We start from the raw sequence: 19,474 nt of genomic DNA, 5'->3' as shown, positions 1-19,474 counted from the left end.
AGAGGCTTCTCCAGACCTAGATAATCAATTCAATGTAAGTTTAACATTGTGTTACACTAAATCAGTTTACTTGTGGTTTAATTTTAGAAGACATGGTCATTTTCCCAGGTTGATAAATTCTTTGGTAAAATTAATTTCTAACAAACTTATTAAAATGTATATCTTCATGCTAACTTAGTCTGTGAAGTAACAGAAAACACACACTGTGTGAAGTTGTTCATTTTTACTAAAAAGGAATAAGCCACTCAAATACAATTATGTTTATGTCTGAGAGACCATAATCATATTTTCCTAAATAAAAAATAAATCATATGCCTTCAGACAAGGAGTGACATATAGCTCTTATTTTAAAAATAGCCTTGTATAAAAATAAAGGTAGCCATTTCCATGATTATTTCACTGTTTAAAAGGACATAGCTTAGGAGTGAGAATTTGAGTAACGCCCTTTACCTCAGGCTCATCTTAAAAAGCCACCTAAATTGTAATTAGAATTTCTTCAAAGGCAATGGAGTTATGTGGAACCAGAAGCAGGCAACAAGCTATTATATCTACAATATGTTGATGAGAATTTGGCTCTCTTGATCTTACTTCCGGAACTAGGTTGGGGGATTTTTTTTTTCCTTTGTGGAACAGAGATACTGTTGTTTCTGCAAATGCTCTTTATAAAAACAAAAACCAGAGTATATATCCAGAGGCCCTCCCTTCCCAAAAGAAGCAAATCAGGGTATCAGTGAAATCAATACGGAAAGAGGAGCAGTTATGTAAACTTTTGTTTAAAAAACAAAACAAAAACAACAAACAAACAAAACCCCACCCTCCTGAGACAGTTTGAGGAAAAAAATGCAACCAAAAAGGACAGCACAAAAATCCACCTCCAGAGCCAAAATTAGGAGGGAGTCCTTGCTGCAAACATTTTAGCCCCTATTTAGTTGTGCTTGCAGAATGTTGCTACACCAGCTATGGATGCTCCTAGCGAAGAACCTGGCTCACCCCTTACACCGTCAGCAAGTATTGTTAGCCCACGCAAGTTCAGCGAGCAAAGCTGCACTTCAGAACTTTGCTAGATGTAACTTCACCACCAAACTGTGAAAGAGCCATGATTTAAAAATCCATGTCAATCATGATGGCATACCTGGAATACCAGCTAATTCTAGTTACTCATTAAATAAGCAGGGCTAGTTCCAGGTAAGTGAATTTGTTATTCCTGCAGTGTGTTCTGTACACTTGAGGGCTGTGGTATGAATTTTTCAACTAAGTATCTCAAGCCCAAAGGTGACAGACTAGTAAGCTATCTGTAACCTATGGAGCACATTTGCTTATTTCAACTCAGCCAACACATTTATTTGCATTTAGTATGGTTCCTTACCTTCTGTTTTCTCATAGTTTCTTGGGGTCTAGGTGGAAAGGTGCATGGGACTCTTCCGTGATTAGTGTGATAGGGTAAAGGAAGGTTGGGATCTAATGGTACCCATGGAACGGAGAGGGTGGAAGGTATATTAGGCAGACTGCAGTGAGCTTTATGTAAATTATATGATGCTCTGGTCACCTTCCCAAGACAGCTCTGGTAGATTGCAACTGATGAATCTCCTGAAGCATGAGTCAATAAGTAAGAGCCCTCCTGCAAACTAAAGCACAGTCAAATCACAAATCAAAATTCAAGACTTACTAAAAGGTAGAGTAAATAAAACAAAAAGTACTTTTGCTTCTTAGTCCAACCATTTAATCTGTTCATAATCAGAGATGGCAAAAACAGTAAATGGCTTCTGCTGGATAAAGACTTGTTAAAAAAGAAAGGAGAACATAGCTGACACAGTGGGGCATCAAAGTATCTAATATTTAACATTACACCTAAATAACGTATATAATCTGCAACCTGTTTATAAACTAAGGAATTAAAAAATGTATGGCTGAAAATGCTAATTTATCTTCCATTTGTGTACTATTATCATTAATTATTTAGGCCCTGATTCAGCTAAGCACTTAAGCACATGCTAAAATCCATCCCTGTTCAGCAAAGCACATAAATCATTAGAAAGCACAATGATGAAAGTATAATCATGAATACATACACTGGAATCTTTTTTAATCCACCCAGGATTATGTAGGTTTATAGAAAGCAAAGGCTCTACCAATTCCCCATGTCATGTCATAAGATTGGACCCAAAAACCGCGAAGGTCAAAATTTAGAATGTAAAGTAAGATGCTTCACATACATGCATGGCAAGAAACTGGCTTTATGAAACAAATTTCATACTTCCAAAGTGGCTAACAGCCTGAGAAAATGTTAGCAGTTAAACAGAGCAAAAAACAAAACCGCAGAGAACCTGTGAAGACATATGGAGAAAAACTGTGCAACTATAAGTAAGGACAAGTGAAGCCCTGGAGGGGGATAAAAAACAATCAGTTCCAGCACAAGCAAAAGGTTAGCAAAGCCAAGTGTAAATGTTGCCCTTGAAGCATCAATAATGTTAGAGCCCAATCCTGCAAACTCAGTGAAGTGAGAAGTGCCAGTGAGATTTACTGTCTGAGGAAGGTCTACTCTTGAGTAAGGGGGCTTGTAGGATCAAATTCTTATTTTGTACCCTATCTTTTGTACATAAAAAGTAACCCTAAATAAGTTAGTTTATTTATAACTGTATTATAAAATGAAAATAGAAGTTAAAATAGAAAGTACAGCAGAAGGGTAGACAATCACATTACAAAAGAAAAAGATGATCTTTGGAGCCTCTGGATGTTACTGCAATAAATACTTAACAATAGTAAAAATTACTTACTCAATCACTTTCTTCAAGATATGTCGAAGTATATTTAATGGATTTGCAGGCCTGTGGATAGAAAATTCACAGAAAGTAAATTTATAAGCCAAGATTTTCAAAAGTGACAAGTGATTTTGGGAACCCAATTTGAGACACCCTGAAGGGATCTGATTTCAGTAAGTAATGTTTTGATAATCAGGTCTTTTAAAGATGACTCAAGTTGCTCATCTAATAAACAGAGGCACCCAAAGTCATTAGCTGTGACTGGAAATCTTGGCCATCACACTAAACAAAGCATTTGGGAGTCCTATTCTAAATTTTAAACTAAAGCAAAAGGATGAAATCATGGTTCCACTTACACTCAGTGGGAGCTTTGCCACTTACAGATTAAGATCTATCATAAGAAATTACTTGGAAAAGTCAATGTTGTTAATTGTGAAGCTGTTTCATCTTGATTTTTTAAAAATTATGACAATAAAGTTTACTTACTTAAATAATCCAAATTTTTCTCTTAACCGTTCTGGAGAAATCTCTTCAAGCATAATGAGCTTTGACGTAAAGGCATCAATATGTGCTGGAAAAAAAACATTATTATTTGAATCTCTTCAGTAAAAAAATAGCACGAGGGAACAAATCTGGTAAGAAAAGACTTTATTAAATGTGTGTGTAGAAGCCAAATCCAATTTAAAAGAGAATGTTACAAGTTTTACTTATCTGAAAGTCAATCAGGTAAAAAGCATTTCTAACCATTAACGCACTCTGTATAAGTAAGTATTTGAAAATGAAACTCTATATTGCTGTAATTTTTCTCTAAATATAGATGTCCATGCTCAGGCCTGTACTTCCGAACTATGCTGGACAGAAAACAAAATCTAAAAATCTGGACCAGTTAAACAATCTCAGGAGCAGGTGAGCTGCACTTATTAACCAGCCATATCCTGCCTCTAAAATCCTGATGGAGTTCCCACTGACAGTGACCGTACTCGTGCTCATTTTTGTGATGGTGTTTTGGGCATTCTGCATTAAACGTATTATTTTTATTATCATATTGGCTAGGAGCCCCAGTCATGGACCAGGACCTCATTGTACCAGGGGCTGTATAATCATACAGCAAAAAGACAGTTCCAGTCCCACATACCATCTAAGTATAAGACAGATAGAAACAGACATACCAACAAGGAAGTACAAGGAAACAACAAGACAATATTGGTCAGTACAATAAGCAATACTCTCAGTGAAACAGCAGTCTAACCATTGTCAAATTTTTTGTCGACCTCACAACAAAGTAGAGTTTTAAGGAAGGTTTTGAGAGAGGATACTAAGTTAGTTTTGCAGATGTTGACAGAGAGTTTCTCCCAAGCACCATGGCTTGACTTGTCAGTTTCAAACTAAAACTGTTTTGTGATGAGAATGATTATGTTTCAGCACTTTACAGACTATGTGGGCTTTTCCTTTTGGGTTATATCTATGCTTGCTTTTATACTGAACTCCTCATTGTGTAATCCAAACACCTGGGTTCCTGTTTCCCTTTTCTATTTGGATTTTTCTTATTTGAAACATTTTAATTTGCAAGTCTGAGTTTGCCATTGGTGACAACAATCTTGCTAAAAATGCTAAAAAGACCACTTTGACACAGATGTAAACCAGTGATTCAAACTTCCCGGCTTGTCAAATTTTACACAAGAGCAGGTCAGGAGAATGGTGAGGGTTGGCTAGTCAATCAGATCCACTGGCCCAAGACAACATATTGAGAGAGCTCCTTCCTGGAAAACCCCCTCTCATTCTAGCTTCCATGGGGGAGCAAGAGAAAATATTATACATTTTGTGGACTTCACAAGCTCATTACAAATCTGCACTTGTAGAACCAAGGAATTTTAAAACAACCATTATATTCAATTTGCTCATACCAGTTATCTTAAATTCAATGCCAAACATTAGGTAATGCATTATTTGATGTTGTGGAAGATTATTGAATAGACGTCGTCATTTTTAATGGATTAGAAACTGTAAGAGGACAACCGGCACAGAGCTGCTCTCATTTGACTCGGGAAAATAGTAACCTCGTCTTTTTTATTAGCTTTTATCTAGGTACTTATGAAGACCTGAAAATACTTTAATACACAAAAAGGAATGACAAGAAGGGAGACAACTCAATTTTTTTTACCTTTTTATCAGCTGAGAAACAACAGCTCCCATTTTAAACCACGGGAGCTGATCTCAACTTTATTTACTGTGCTCTCAGCAAGCATGAGTGTCTCTCTTTGGAAACACAAGATACAGAGATAGTTTGCTTTGTTGCAAACCTGGAGCAACTGCACATCAGTGTGTGTCTATGCAGCCATTGCAGTGTACCCCTGCAATAGTGACTGCACAGATTCAACTGACCTACCTGACCTCAACTCTGGCCTACCTCAAGGCTCCCCTTCGCACAGAGAGGTGAGTTGAAATCCTTTATTCTATGCCATTGATCCATCAATCCCACTCCCCACAGTATAGAGTCCTGTGGGGGTCAAGGAACACAGAGGGCTTTGCATAGGCCTTCAACCTAAGCAAAAGCAAATTTGCAAGTGACATAAGTCTTTAAAAGTAAACAAAGTAATCAGCCTACATCATATCAGAATCTCAATAGCACTTTACTCATTTTAAGTGCCTATCAACGTTTCCATAACTACAAAGCAATAATGTTAATGTTGCCAAGGCATTATGGCTTAGATGTGCATTGAACATAAAGTGTGGATACACTCATCTTTTTCAGGCTGAAACTTAAATTATTTCTCAGCCAACATTATGAAACTGAGCACATTTCATTATGGGAAGAGGCCAGGAACCATGTACACAGTAGGTTCCAAGGGAACCAGTACTCCAATATCAATATATTATACATACACATAAAGCTCTAGCTTAAAGTCATCAAAGCCGGCAGACAAACGTGTACATTTAGGTTGGACACATAAGCTGCAAAAATCAGTCTTTATTGTTCCATTTTATTTGTTTTAAATAGTTATGCTAACTGCATTGTGGTTGTCCTGGGATCCCACGAACAAAGAGGAAAACTACTGTATCACTTGAACTGTTTCTCCCCCACAGGTTAGAGATGGTGAGAATCAACAGCCAACATGCTGGCTTCACTGCCCTCTCAGACCCCACAAAGCTAGAACCCTGCCGAACTTCCATGGAAGAGCTTCTGTGTAGACAGACAGAAGAGGGAAGCATACTACAGAAAGGGAATGCCCTTATTTCATGGAAGTAGGCATATTGACATCTTTTATTTTCTGGTATCACTCCCAGGAAGAGGATGGTTGCCAGTATCATGCTAGTAGTTTATCATATATTTTAAATTACAAAGTATCTTAAAGAGGGTATTAGTATCATTAGGACTGGCAGTCATGTTTCAGAGCAAAAACTAATTTTTACCTCAATGCTACTAGAAATGTAACCCGATAGACAGAATTTCACTAACAGTCTTCCAAAACACTTTTACTCATAGCAAAAGCAAACAATCCAAAAGTGCAACACTCTAGGTTTATTTCCCACAGTGAAGCAGAAGAATATAGAAAGTGATCAATGTTCTTTTGCAGGAAGGTTAAAGGGATTCTGTCAATTTATGTCTCTGTGTGTCTACCTACTATTACAACTGCCATCTAGAATTACTATAGATGAAAGATTAGAGACAAAATATTTTCTTTCCTTGATGAATATGACAGCACTCTATGTACAATCAATTGTTTCCCCTGCCTAGGCACTGATCCTTTAAACCCTTACAACGATGATTTTAAAAAGGTCTATGGAAGTGAAGCGCTCAACTTTCCAACTGACTTTCAACGGGAGTTTAGCACCTAACTTTCTTAGGCCCCTTTGAAAACACCCAAGTCTATATGCATAAATTTACTCAGAAGCATAGTCCACAGAGACTACTCGTGTGAGTAGAATTATGCCCATAGTCATTTATTTTCCCATTTATGGGGTTTCTACACATAGCAATGGAGAGAGAGGGAAAAAAAACAATTAAAATAGGAAAATGTGGTAGTAAAACAGATTAAAATTGAATGGTGAATTCAGAAGTAAGGGTTACTTTTTAAAAAACTGACTAGATTTCACACTATACTTTTAAGATTAGGATAAAAAGAGAAGTTTGTATGTAAAGGTTAGGATAAAAATAACTCAGCAGCTCTAAGAAACAAATACAAAATCTTTTGCTATGAAGCTGTTATGTGCGTGGGGGGGAGCGGGAAAGAGAACCACCTAAAAGGGATAAATTCAGAGAACAACTGGAACCACAGGCCACAACAGTTGCTATAGAAACTAACAAAATAAGACAAGCTTTTTCTACAACAGGAAAATGAAGTAGTCCTAACAGTAGAACATTCATTCTCTGTACAAACAGGATTTCTCTGACCACAAGCTGAGTGCCAAACTCATTTAAAAATACATTTTTGAACAAAGTAGACATCACATCTGCTGTAAATTGCCCTATTTATTAGCTAGCAGCAATATAAAAATGACGTATAAATCTTAGTTAGGGATCCTAGTTACGTTAATGTGGGCCACACTGCATATATATGTAAGACCTGGTTATTACAGATTTGACAAAAGTTTAGTCAAAACACAGGCAAGCTCCTTCCCCAGAGTTGCAGGAAGAGAAAGGCACAGCTCTACTTCCCTGCCTCTCTATAGCTCTGGAGGTCAGAGATGCCCAGGGTCGGGTGCTCTGCCTCCCTACGCCCAGAGCATTTGGCTTGGAGGAAGAGGACCCAGGGTTCCAGGGCCTCTGCCTCTCCAGCAGCCAGACTGGAATGGCTCTTATCAATTTCACCCTGTGGGTGACTGGGAAAGCAAAAAATTCCATTTTGGTTCTCCTGAAACAGAGGTTTTTTTTAAAAACGCTTTCCATGGAAAATGTGAAGTTTCTGATGCTTTTGAGAAAGTTTCTTGCCAAAGTGGGACAAAATATTAAAATATTTGCAGAAAGGGATTTTTTTTCTAGCCAACTCTACATATATGTAGTATTTTCAGTTACTGAACTAAACACTTAACAAAAACTATGTTTCTATTCACAGGATATGCTCCATGGCCACGTTAACTGTGTTGTAGGAAGTTTAAGTTTTGCATTTCCTGATTTCAAAATTTTAATTGTACAATCATGAACAAAGCATTAGACATTTTTTCCTTTGTAAGAGCTATGTTTGTGATTCCTGGAGAGACAAGCGTTTTGAGAAAGCCACACCTCTACAAAATTAAGTCCTCAGTATTCCCAGGCTGTCAACCTGGCTTTAACCTCCTCCTATTTTCTAAGTTCCAAACTAATCCACTATATCTCCCACTGAAGATTTGTATTTTTCCACAAGCTCTCTCTTTACTGATGCATTCCTCCCATTCCATTCCTCCCATGCCATTTCAACCAGAAGTGGCTCCTCCCCTTCTTTTTCACATGTTAGAGGACAGAGAATATTGAGCCCCTTCTAGTCAGGGTTGTTTCTAACCACAAGGCATATTGGGAAATAAGACCACAGGTGTCAGACAGACATGGGTGGGGACTAGCACACTGTTAGTTGAACATTTTTTCATCTGAAGTAGGAGCAATCGCTTGGTGGAAAATGCTTTGTTATTCTAGGTAAGGTAGTTCAATGTTCAAGTCTTCTGGGGGAAAATTACAGATAAAACTAGAAGTTTTTGTCTACTATGTGATCTGATACTCTCTCCCTCATGTTAGGAGCTTTTGCTTACAGATAAGCAGACAACTGAAATCCTAATATTCTACATTCAATGCAATCTCTTAAAGATGTTTAGTGTTTCACAATTTTAAAACACAGAAATAGTAACGAAAGGTTACAAAATGTTTGTACGGAATGCAGCAAAACCACAAACAAGAAAATTATTCCCAGTTCCTTATATTTTTGAAACTGTACAATATTTTCAGTTTTTGTAATACCTGTATGAAGACTTTTGCACATGAAGTGTTTAAAGTGGAACAAGCAGTTTCAGAAAAAAAGCAGGAATTGCTCTTGCAATTGTGTTGGTTTTTTTTAAACTTTGACATATTAAAATTAAATATGTGAGTCACAATGTCTGGGATAGAGCAAGGTCAAAGGGGAAATTCTGTTTGCTATGACACAGTCTCACTCACAAAGGCTAGAGCTTAGAAGAGGAAGGTGGATTCAATGATAGAACTTATTCAAATTCCCTTGCCTTTTATTCATCATCAAGGGGTTGAACATACAGGATGTATTGCTCATCTCACTTTAAAAAAAAAAAATTGTGGCACTTTAACTTTTCCGTCACTATAACATCAAACCAAATGACTCAATATCATCTTAGCCAAACACCTAATCTCTCATTGCTATATGTAAATACCGTTTTGTTAACAAGTATCTTTAACATTGTGGTTGAAATTGCAACAGGTAATAGCAAAGTAATAAACTAAGAGGCCATAAGTGAATAAATCAGTAACCAAATGAAGAAAAACACCATTCTTGTGATTAAAATCACAGGTACAATTAATTTGTATGACTGAGTATTGGACAAGAATATACACAAACTTACCAACATAAAATGAGCATTTAGAATGCAACAAGCTCTCTGTCCACAACCGACATATTTCACTTTCTGTAAGAGCTTCTACTCCATAATAGGCTTGATATTCTACTTTTGGCAAAATGTAAACTGGAGTATGCTGTAAGTAAAAATAATATCAGCCAAAAGGCCATTAATTATCTACAAGTTATTACAGCTCCTTAATTACTTTTTAGTATTTGACAATCATCACAGGCTTCTAAGTATCACTCACTCAAGCAGCAAGAGAAATAATTACACAGGATTTTGGTACAATAGAACATTTTACATGAAACACTGTAAATTTAAACAAATATTATATTAAAGAAAGGTGAAAAATATAAGAAACAGAAAAATGAATCTAAGTAAGCTTTTATGTATAAGCAAACTACAATCTAATAATTAGGTACAGTTATTACGTCTCTACGATCTGCTGCCACCTCCAGGAATTCAAGAAAAATTAGACAATTGTTCTATTTCTGAATTAACCTATTAGAGGGAAAGGAAAATGCCATACATAATGTATACCAAAACCACATTTAAAATCCAAAAATATAATTTCCATTTTAACACTAACATTTTGTGTTTAAAATACATAGAACATCAGTTTTCCTTTTATCTACAATTAATGGAAATAAAGCTTCCCCCCCAACCCTAAAATTATTTCAGAAGTTTAGAGTTTGTACGCACAGCTTTAAATTTCAGCAGATGGAAGTACAACTATTAATAAATAACAAAGCTCATAATTATGATTGTGAATGAAAGCAGAAGCCCTGATGAGCTGACAAAATGAGATGTTAGAAGTCTTCAATCTACATGTTGACCTTCCCATGGAAGACTCCTCCACTATTAGTATAAAGTAATTATTAATTTAAGATTTGAAATGGAGTGCAAATACTAAAATCCCGTAAATCCCAAAATCAACGCTTACACGTCAAAAAATTATCCTTTTTGGGGATACATGTTAAAACCTCTGTTAACATAAATCTCCCCCCAACACTATTGTCCCTCAAAGCTTGAGGGAAAATGTGCAGTACCCTAGCAACAAGCAAAAAACAGTCATCAGGATTTAAGCAATGTACTAGGTAGTTACTTACAAGCATTTACAAGAAATGAGTTAGTATCTAAACAGCGATAATTCCTCCAAATAACATACTGATCAGTGAACCTTGGGGAATAATCAAATCATAATGGAAACTGAATTCTGCATTAACAGAGATAGGCAATATGCTCACATATTCCAAGAGTCTCACAAACTGTATGTGTTTTCAGGCATGAGGAAACATGCCAAGTTCATTAAATGAAAGACTAGAGGATCTACTCAAAGCACAGGAATCCCCTGATAATTTCAGAGTAAGTTTTTGATTCCCAGCTAGGCAAAGTCTATACTGGAATATTAGGAATTCCCATGCTACTGAAATAGACTTTTGTTTCTCAGGTGCAACAATCTGCTGTGAAACATTTCATAGCAGCTTTTATAATAGAACGAAGTGGGTCTGTGGGCCTTCTGGAAACAGAGATATGATCTTCTGGCCCACCTGCAAACCAGAACCTCCTACCATCCCTCTTTGTGTTCTGGGAAACTCTACAGCCTCCTCCAGTCTTTCTAGCAGTTTGGGACCATTGCTCCCAAACCATCATGACTACCTTTACCTTTGATTGGCAAAGTACAGAAAAAAAAGACGTGACAAAGCATTGTAGGAGTGACATGAGAAAATTCCACTTAAAATTTTTCTCCCTACTTCATTTCATTCAATATCACCTAATACATCAGTTCTCAACGAGGCCTGAGGGAGTCTATGAGCAGGTCTCAGGGGGTCCGCCAAATAAACCAGAGCGCAGAGCTGGCATTAGAGCTGATGGGGCCCAGGGCAGAAAGCCCAAGTCCAGGGCAGAAAGTCCTGCCATGCGGGGCAGAAGCCAAAGCCTGAGCATCTTAGCTTCGTAGGGCCCCCTGTGGCATTGTGCCTTGGCAATTCCCCTGCTTGCTACCCACTAACAGCAGCCATGGCTTTTATATGCAGAAAAACAGTTGTGGCACAGGTGGACCGTGGAGTTTTTAATAGAGAGAGAGAGAGAGAGAGAGAGAGAGAGTGTGTGTGAGAGAGTGAGTGTGTGTGTGTGTGTGGGGGGGGGGTTCCAGAAAGAACAAGCTTGAGAACTCCTGACCTAATATACCAGTATCAATACCACCCAGGGTTACCGCCACCTCCTCTCCAATTCTAGCAATATAAAGGCTCCCCTGGTGCTGCTGCTAGGTCTGTTACAATGTGTTTCATCTGCCAGTGCAGTTTTTTTTCCCCCCCTCTCTCTCCTCACCAAGATGCAAAAGGAAGGAGGAGTGAGCATTCTATAGATTTACATGAGGGATTTGCCATAGCATAAAAAAAGCATGAACAACCCAGATCAGAAGGTGGGGTTCCCTGATGTTTTAGTGAAAACCCTACCCCAATTTTATCACAGGGAAACCAAGGACCTCTACTGAAATATAGGCAGGGCTGGCAGCAATGCTTATCGTTAAGGTTGCTTAACACTTTCGATTACAAGGCCCTGGTTTCGTTTGCTTATAACTTTGCCGAATTTGAACCATTCAGCTGCAATTTTCTGTGTCTGCTTCATGCTGACTTTTCTTTTCAAATTTCAGCATGAATGGTTGAAGCATTTCCAAGAATGGGTTTAGGGGGAAATGTGTTGTTTTTCTTAAGTTAAAACACACTTACATGCTTTGTAGCAGGGACTTGAAATTTGGCAGGCAGGTCACTCTGATGCCAGAGAGGTACCTTTTGCTCTCTTCATGAAAATTTTGCTAAATTATAAGCTTTTGAAAATCATAATTTGCACATGCTCAGCACAGGTTTGTCTGGGGCTGGCATACTCCCCATCTAGTATCTGTCTCACATACAGAACACCCTACTCCTCCCAGTTACTCCATTAGCTGCAGTGGTCAAGATGTTTATGCTGTGGATCTAACGGTCCCAACCCTTCTGATGACCCATGTGAGGGTCAGTACAGTTCCACATCAGGGAATTTCTGGTTGCTGTGCTCTGTTTCGGGGGAAGGGGGTGTTTCAGTTCGTTTTTTTTTTTTTTTTTTTAAGTCAATTATATTTTTCACAAAAAGGTAAAAGAATTTTAAGGTTGCAAAGTCAAAACACAAAAAAGTTAAGAAATGCCAGAATTAAGGGGTACCTATGCAACCTTAATTCAGCCCTCTTATACACATGCAATTCCTAACTTTTGAGTGCTTGATTTTGGAACCTAAACATTGTAGGTTTTTTGTTTTTGTTTTTTTAATATGATGCATAAAATAAGAGTCCTTTGCATTTCTACGTGGCATCCGGTGGCACCTTAAAGACGAACAGATTTATTTGGGCATAAGCTTTTGTGGGTAAAAAATCCACTACTTCAGATGCAGAAGTGTTTTTTTAATCCACAAAAATTTATGCCCAAATACATCTGTTAGTCTTTAAGGTGCCACCGGACTCCTCGTTGTTTTTTGTGGATACAGATTAACACGGCTACCCCTCTGATACTTTGCATTTCTGCATCATCTTCCTAGGATCTAAATGCAACTTACAAATACTAATATTCCCACAACTCTTGTGAAGTAATTATAATTATTTCCATTTTACAAGTGTGGCAACTGAGCGTACAGTTGAGATTAACTGACTTGCTCAAGGTCACACAAAAAGTGTGAGAGCACGAGCAATAGAGCCGCGATCTCCTAACGCCTGAGCCCATGCTTCTGATCCTATGCTTAAGTCACAAAATTGCCCTTTTTGTACTACATTCCCCCGTCATAGCCTCCTTGCTCCAACCAGTACAGTGCTTATACTTAGGGTTGCCAGGCATCCTATTTTCGACTGGAACGCCCGGTCAAAAAGCGACTGGCGGCTCCAGTCGGCACTGCCTAGTGGGCTGTTAAAAGTCTGGTCGGCAGTGCAGCGGGTGCCCAGGGCTAAGGCAGGCTCCCTGTCCATGTGGCTCCCAGAAGCAGTTGTCAAGTCCCTGTGGCCTCTAGGCGCATGGTCGGCCAGGGAGGTTCCATGCGCACAGCGCCCGCCCCGAGAGCCGGCTCCGCAACTCCCACTGGCCGGGAACTGCGACCAATGGGAACTACGGGGGTAGTGCCTACGGGGGCAGGAGCAGCGTGCAGCGCCTCCTTGGCTGCCTGTGCGCCATAGGGCTGCAGGGACCTGGCAACCGCTTCCAGAAGCCACGGTAAGCTCCGCCGGAACTCTGCACTCCCTCCCACACCCTAACCCCCTGCGTTAGGCTGGAGTTCCCACCCACGCCTGAACCCACACCCCCAGAGCTGGAGCCCTCACCACCACCACCCCGCTCCCCATCCCTCTGCCCTCTCTCACAACCTGAACCCCTCATTTCTGGCCACACCCGAAGCCAGCATTTGTTTTAAACCTTAATAGGCAGCAGGTTTAAAACAAATACAAGGAAGTTCTTCTTCACGCAGCGCACAGTCAACTTGTAGAACTCCTTACCTGAAGAGGTTGTGAAGGCTAGGACTATAACAGCGTTTAAAAGAGAACTGGATAAATTCATGGTGGTTAAGTCCATTAATGGCTATTAGCCAGGATGGGTAAGGAATGGTGTCCCTAGCCTCTGTTTGTCAGAGGATGGCGATAGATGGCAGGAGAGAGATCATTTGATCATTACCTGTTAGGTCCACTCCCTCTGGGGCACCTGGCATTGGCCACTGTCAGACAGGACACTGGGCTAGATGGACCTTTGGTCTGACCCAGTACAGCTGTTCTTATCCCCAGCCCAGAGCCTTTCCCCCCACTGCACCCCAATCCCCTCATACCTGGCCCCACCCCAGAGCCCACACCCCCAGCCAGAGCCCTCACCCCCCTGCCCCAGCCTGGTGAAAGTGAATGAGTGAGGGGGGATGGATCAAGCAGGGGCGGGACCTTAGGGAAGGGGCAGGGCAGGGGTGTTCGGTTTTGTGATTAGAAAGTTGGTAATTCTACTCGTACTCCATATTTGGGAGTATGAGGACGATAAATTTGCAATCACACCAACAAAACAGCATTCAAAAATCAAACATGCAGTTAGCCTAACATCAATAAAAACTGAAAAGACTCTAGGTTCATAAATCTCAAGAAACAACTGTGTCCTAAATATGAACATCTGAAAGATCAGAAATGGATAGGTAACACGAAGAGCATTGTTTGTAGGATGGGGCCTATCTTTCCCAACAGGACATTACATTGCGTGCTTTAATGAGACCAAATTCCCATTGTGGGAGTGTCACTGCAGTAAGTAGTGAAGGATCAGACCCAAAAGTACTTAACTGCATGAACCAAATGGGGCTACACAAGTCAAAATTAATCCTTGCCTTTCCCCCTACAGAAAATAATTGCTCAATGGATAGAAATTGGACAGTTACAGAAATGAACAAAATACGAAAGGATGTATTAGTGAGGACTGGATTAAATACATTAAAGGAATAAGTGTGTGTAAACAATACAGTAGCACTTGAGGCAACACCTTTATCTCCTTAGTGCACTTTAAATAAAAGTTCTGTTAATGGAACAAGTTTCAGTCAAGCACATATGTAAGAGGTGCCAAAAGCAGGATATTTACCTTTCTGATTTGTCTTTTATTACAGGATCGTGGCTCTGTCCTTACTTTTTCTACACTGCAACGCACGAGTAACAGCAGATCATCCAGACTGAACAATTTATATACAAGATTGCCATCCTGAGGAGCTGTGTATTCTGACTGGTCTTCAACAAGCATCTTAAGTTCAGTTGGGAGCAATCCTTTTGAAAATAAATAAAACAGCAAACAACAGTCTTTACAAGGAAGGAATTACATTTTTCCCCCTCAGAGTAGAATAAAACATTTATTGTATTTTATCTTTTAGTAAGAGATTTGCAAAATTGTCTTATCAGAGGGGTCGCTTGCTATGTATTTCTAGATAAACTAAACATAGAAAATTTCATGCACCAATCCTGTGTAACTACTAAAAGTATACTAAATATTTGCATATATTTTACCCTAGTCACAGCTGTTCTTATGCAGACAGAACATTAGGCTGCTGTTCTTATACAAATGTAGAATCAGAATCTGACCTCTGTTGCACCAGTGGACACCTGGAATAACTCCACTGAAGATAAAGTAGTTACTCTGAATCTACATTGCTGTAACATGGCAGATTCTGTCCCAAATACTATCATCATCTGTGGAATCAGAAGAGGTTAGTGAATGTGAATTTAATTCTGTGATTTACTAGGATTTAGAGAGAAAAGATTTAGAATACTGTACACAGCTACAATCATAGTAGGTAGGAGACCAAACCCATGGCTGAGGGCAAGCGCTACAGGCTTAAAAAGAGTAAAAGACCTAAAAAAAGTGCCAGGGTTGCATGGGTACGGGAAGTCTTATTGTCAGAAGCTCATTGTCAGTGTGGTTTAAAATGCATCTACTTGAATTCTAAAATGCAGAATTGCAATTAATAAAACTGGATGTCTTTCTTGGACCTATATAGATTTAGAATAATACATAATTTTTGATGGGTTCAAAACACAGCAACAATGGTGTTTTGGCAGCTGCCATCTCTCAATGTAGGTCTTCTAGATTAACTGCTTTCATTTCCATCAGTGCATATGACCTGTAGTTCTTTGCCTCTATTTCTTTTCAGGTTTCATAACCAAAATAAAGACATTTTTGGGCTTCTGAATCCAGAAGCTACTAAACTAGTTTATAATTCTGTGAAACACCATGTATGTGGCAAGATGTTATTGGATTTGATTTTTAACTTATTTATGCTTCAAACTAAGGAAGCTGACTTTCAGATGTCTCCCTCATCAACAGAAGTTGGTCCAATAAAAGGTATTACCTCACCCACTGTGACGTTCTGTACCTTGGGGGAAAAACACCCAGCACCCACATGTTCATCCTTGTAAAATGATTGTGTGGTATTCAATGCAAAGTTTGTCATGCTGTGTGTCTTCGGAAGGCTCATGATGCACTGAGTGTTGTTGTTATGGTAATGTTATAGTAATTGTTGTTATAGTAATATTATGGGTTGTAATTTCATGTATATAGTTATGATGCTGAAAACGTGTCCTCATGGCTTAAGGCAAAAACTGCCCAAGAGCAGAGGGGCAGTTCACAGGAACAAAGGACACTGGCCTAGGCAACAACAAAGGATCTGTTGGACTCTCGAGTGAGTCACCCCACTTCCTTTGGTCAGTTTGGGACAGCGATGAGGTAATGCTCACCTGACCCTGAAGAGGGAGGAGGACAAAGCCAAGAGGGAAGAAAGAACATGATAAAAAGGGAGAGACGTTTGCCATGCTCTTCCTCTCTCTTCCACCTCCATCTACAGACTTCATCACCAAGCGACTGAAGCACTGATCAAAGGGGAGAGCCTAGCTAAAGGGCAACCAGCCAACCTGTGGTGAGAAGCATCTAAGTTTGTAAGGGCAGTGAAAGTGTTGAGATCAGCTTAGAATGCGTTTTGGTTTTATTTCATTTGACCAAATGCGACTTATGTTTTGACTTATATTCACTTAAAATCTATCTTTATAGTTAATAAATATGTTTGTTTATTCTACCTGAAGCAGTGCATTTGGTTTGAAGTGTGTCAGAGACTCCCCTTGGGATAACAAGCATGGTACATATCAATTTCTTGCTAAACTGACAAACTCATATAAGCTTGCAACATCTCGCAGGCATAACTGGACACTGCAAGACAGAGATTCCTAGGGTTGTGTCTGGGACCGGAGATATTGGCTAGTGTCATTCGGTTGCACAATCCAAGCAGCTTACATGCCAGAGGCTGTGCGTGAACAGCCCAGGAGTGGGGGTTCTCACAGCAGAGCAGGAGAACGCTGGCTCCCAGAGTCAAGGACTGGAGTGACCTAGCAGATCACCAGATCCAGATAACACCAGGGGAACGTCACACCCATCTTTTCTAATACGCTGGTACTCTCACAGCTACAACTACACTGCATATTTCAAATGCTGACATCCTGCATACTCCCAGGCCAGATAGTCAGCCCATCCACTGGTGGCACAAAAAGGCCAAAAAAAATCCATTTATGATGCCTCCTAAGAATTACCTCCATGTAGTAGCACTAGATGCTTAACTGACCCCAAAACTGAGGAGCTGTGAGATGGCATACAAACCTACATTTGCCCCTGTATCTCTGGGGCAAGTGTAGCCTGGATGAACTATCAAATCCAGTTCTTCAAAATCAAGTTTAAACCTATACCTGTACATTTTAAAGAGATTTTAAAAGAACTTTTGTTAAAGGGCCCGTCAGCCTGTTCAGGACCCAAAACTTAAATTTTAGGTAGGTAAGTAAAACTTCATTGAGCATCTCTTTTATGATGCCTTTAATAGAGTTTAAAAAATAAAAACAGAAATATAAACATTTCTGGGGATAATTATCGATCATCTATCTGAAGGAGGAGTAACAGATAGGAAAGGTGGAAATACCTGCTCCAGGCCTGCTGCCAAAAAGGATACAGAAATGTATGGAGGTTTGTCAGAATTACCGTATAATTTTGAATCACCTCAAATTGTTTACTGAACACTTTAGGACTGCCATTCTTTCATTTGGAAGCACAAGTACTCTAACTTCTCCAGCAGCATTGGTTTGCTGTCATAGCTAGAGAAATCAAAGTTCTAAGTGCCAAACACCCTAATTCGATATTTTTACGGTGTGAAAGCCAAGATACTAAGAGAACAAATTTGTACCCCTCTGTTTGAGGGGCAGGTGTGAACACCTGAGGGTGTAATTCCCAGGTCGAGAAGATATACCACCCACTCTGATTGAGATAGCGTGCTAAAATCAGAAGAGTAGCTGTGGTGGCACGAGGGCTAGCTGCCCTGAGTTTGTACCCAGCATCTCTGATGCTGCAGCTACACTTCTATTTTTTTAACACCCTAGGCTGATCAGAGCTAGCATGGGTATGTCTCCTTGAGCTGGGAATTACATCCCGAGCTGGAAGGCTAAGAATACGCTTAGAGTGATGAAGAAAATATTAATTTAAATAAATAAATAAATAAATAAATAGTCTCAATGAAACTACCTTTTAAACCCTCATTTCAGTTTAACTGAACGTTTCCCCAGGTTTCCTTCCTTTTACTATTTCCAGCACCACTCAGAGAGCTAACTTTCAACCACTGCCTCCCTCTATCCCTTGCTTCTTAGTTATGGGGTTTCCCCTTTCATTACTCAGCTGATCCTGGCTTGCTGGCACAATGGCCAGGAGCATTAACACCAAAAGTAAGAAGAGAAAAACGATGTCTTTTTGTCTACAAGTTGTAAAATACCCATCTCCTTCTTTGGTCACAAATACCCAAACTTCACCCTCCATTTATTTTCACCACAAAAGGATTAGACAACTTCTTTGGGACTGAAAAGTAGCACTTGATACTGTAAAGCAAACCACCTTCCACCATTTTGCATTGAATGGAACAATGGAACACAAAAAGAGGAAAGAACATTCTGGAAGTACCTGTGACTTGCTGATGGTTGTTAAGCCAGGCCACAGAAGAGGTGTCCTACCTGAAGGAAAGGGGTGCAGGGACTTAGAGCTGAGACCAGAGGACGGACAGACAAATAACCCCAAAAGAAGCAGAGAATTAAGCCCTATTGGGAGAAAGACTCCTTTGGTTTGTACTGGGACTTCAGACTCTGCTACCCTAAAAGGGGTTTGAACTTTTGGAGTGAGCTGGCCAGAGGGCTGAGTCACATAAACCACCGAACTGAACTCTAAACTCTATCAGGAAAACTGAGGCAGTGATGCAATGACATGGAGTAATTCTCATTTGCACAAATGATAATCAGGTCCTAGATTTTTAGTGAAGATATAAATGAGGTAGAGAATAAATGTATTTCAATATATTTTACAAATCATATGGCCATTTTAATGGGCCATGTGTGACAATACACAATATTTGAAGTTCCCCCAATGCTTGAGAAGCTGTTGAAATACAGGGTCCCTTCGTGGCCTGAAAGCTTAGGTACTGTAACTTTTTTTTGCTGGCTCAATAGTAAAATAAATCAAATAAAATTTTACCTTCTTTAGACATTTTCCGTCAAGGATCAATATAGCTACAAAGATTTTCTGCATTTAAACAGAGCATCCAATATTTTCGTTATCTCTCACACACAACAAAGTGCTATTCCA

The 19,474-nt window shown here is 39.4% G+C and overlaps 1 protein-coding gene across 3 annotated transcripts in view; it reads right to left on the bottom strand.

Annotated features, from left to right (window-relative positions):
* Window positions 1-19,474, bottom strand: part of ICE2 (interactor of little elongation complex ELL subunit 2) — a 56,404-nt gene that overhangs the window by 3,589 nt on the left and 33,341 nt on the right. For 2 of the 3 annotated variants that reach the window (XM_034783565.1, XM_034783566.1), the window contains 5 exons: window positions 14,909-15,087; window positions 9,297-9,426; window positions 3,246-3,330; window positions 2,775-2,825; window positions 1,367-1,625 (listed from right to left, as the gene is read on the bottom strand). In XM_034783565.1, coding sequence (XP_034639456.1) covers window positions 1,367-1,625; window positions 2,775-2,825; window positions 3,246-3,330; window positions 9,297-9,426; window positions 14,909-15,087 — 704 coding nt within the window. Of the gene's footprint in view, window positions 1-1,366; window positions 1,626-2,774; window positions 2,826-3,245; window positions 3,331-9,296; window positions 9,427-14,908; window positions 15,088-18,799; window positions 18,850-19,474 lie in introns of those variants that run through there. The other variant, XR_004647418.1, reaches the window with a different exon arrangement.

Source organism: Trachemys scripta, chromosome 10, assembly GCF_013100865.1.
Source record: "Trachemys scripta elegans isolate TJP31775 chromosome 10, CAS_Tse_1.0, whole genome shotgun sequence".
NCBI classification, from domain to species: Eukaryota; Metazoa; Chordata; order Testudines; family Emydidae; genus Trachemys; species Trachemys scripta.
The sequence above is the reverse complement of the archived record's forward strand: the minus strand, read 5'-3'. Positions and strand labels throughout refer to the sequence as shown.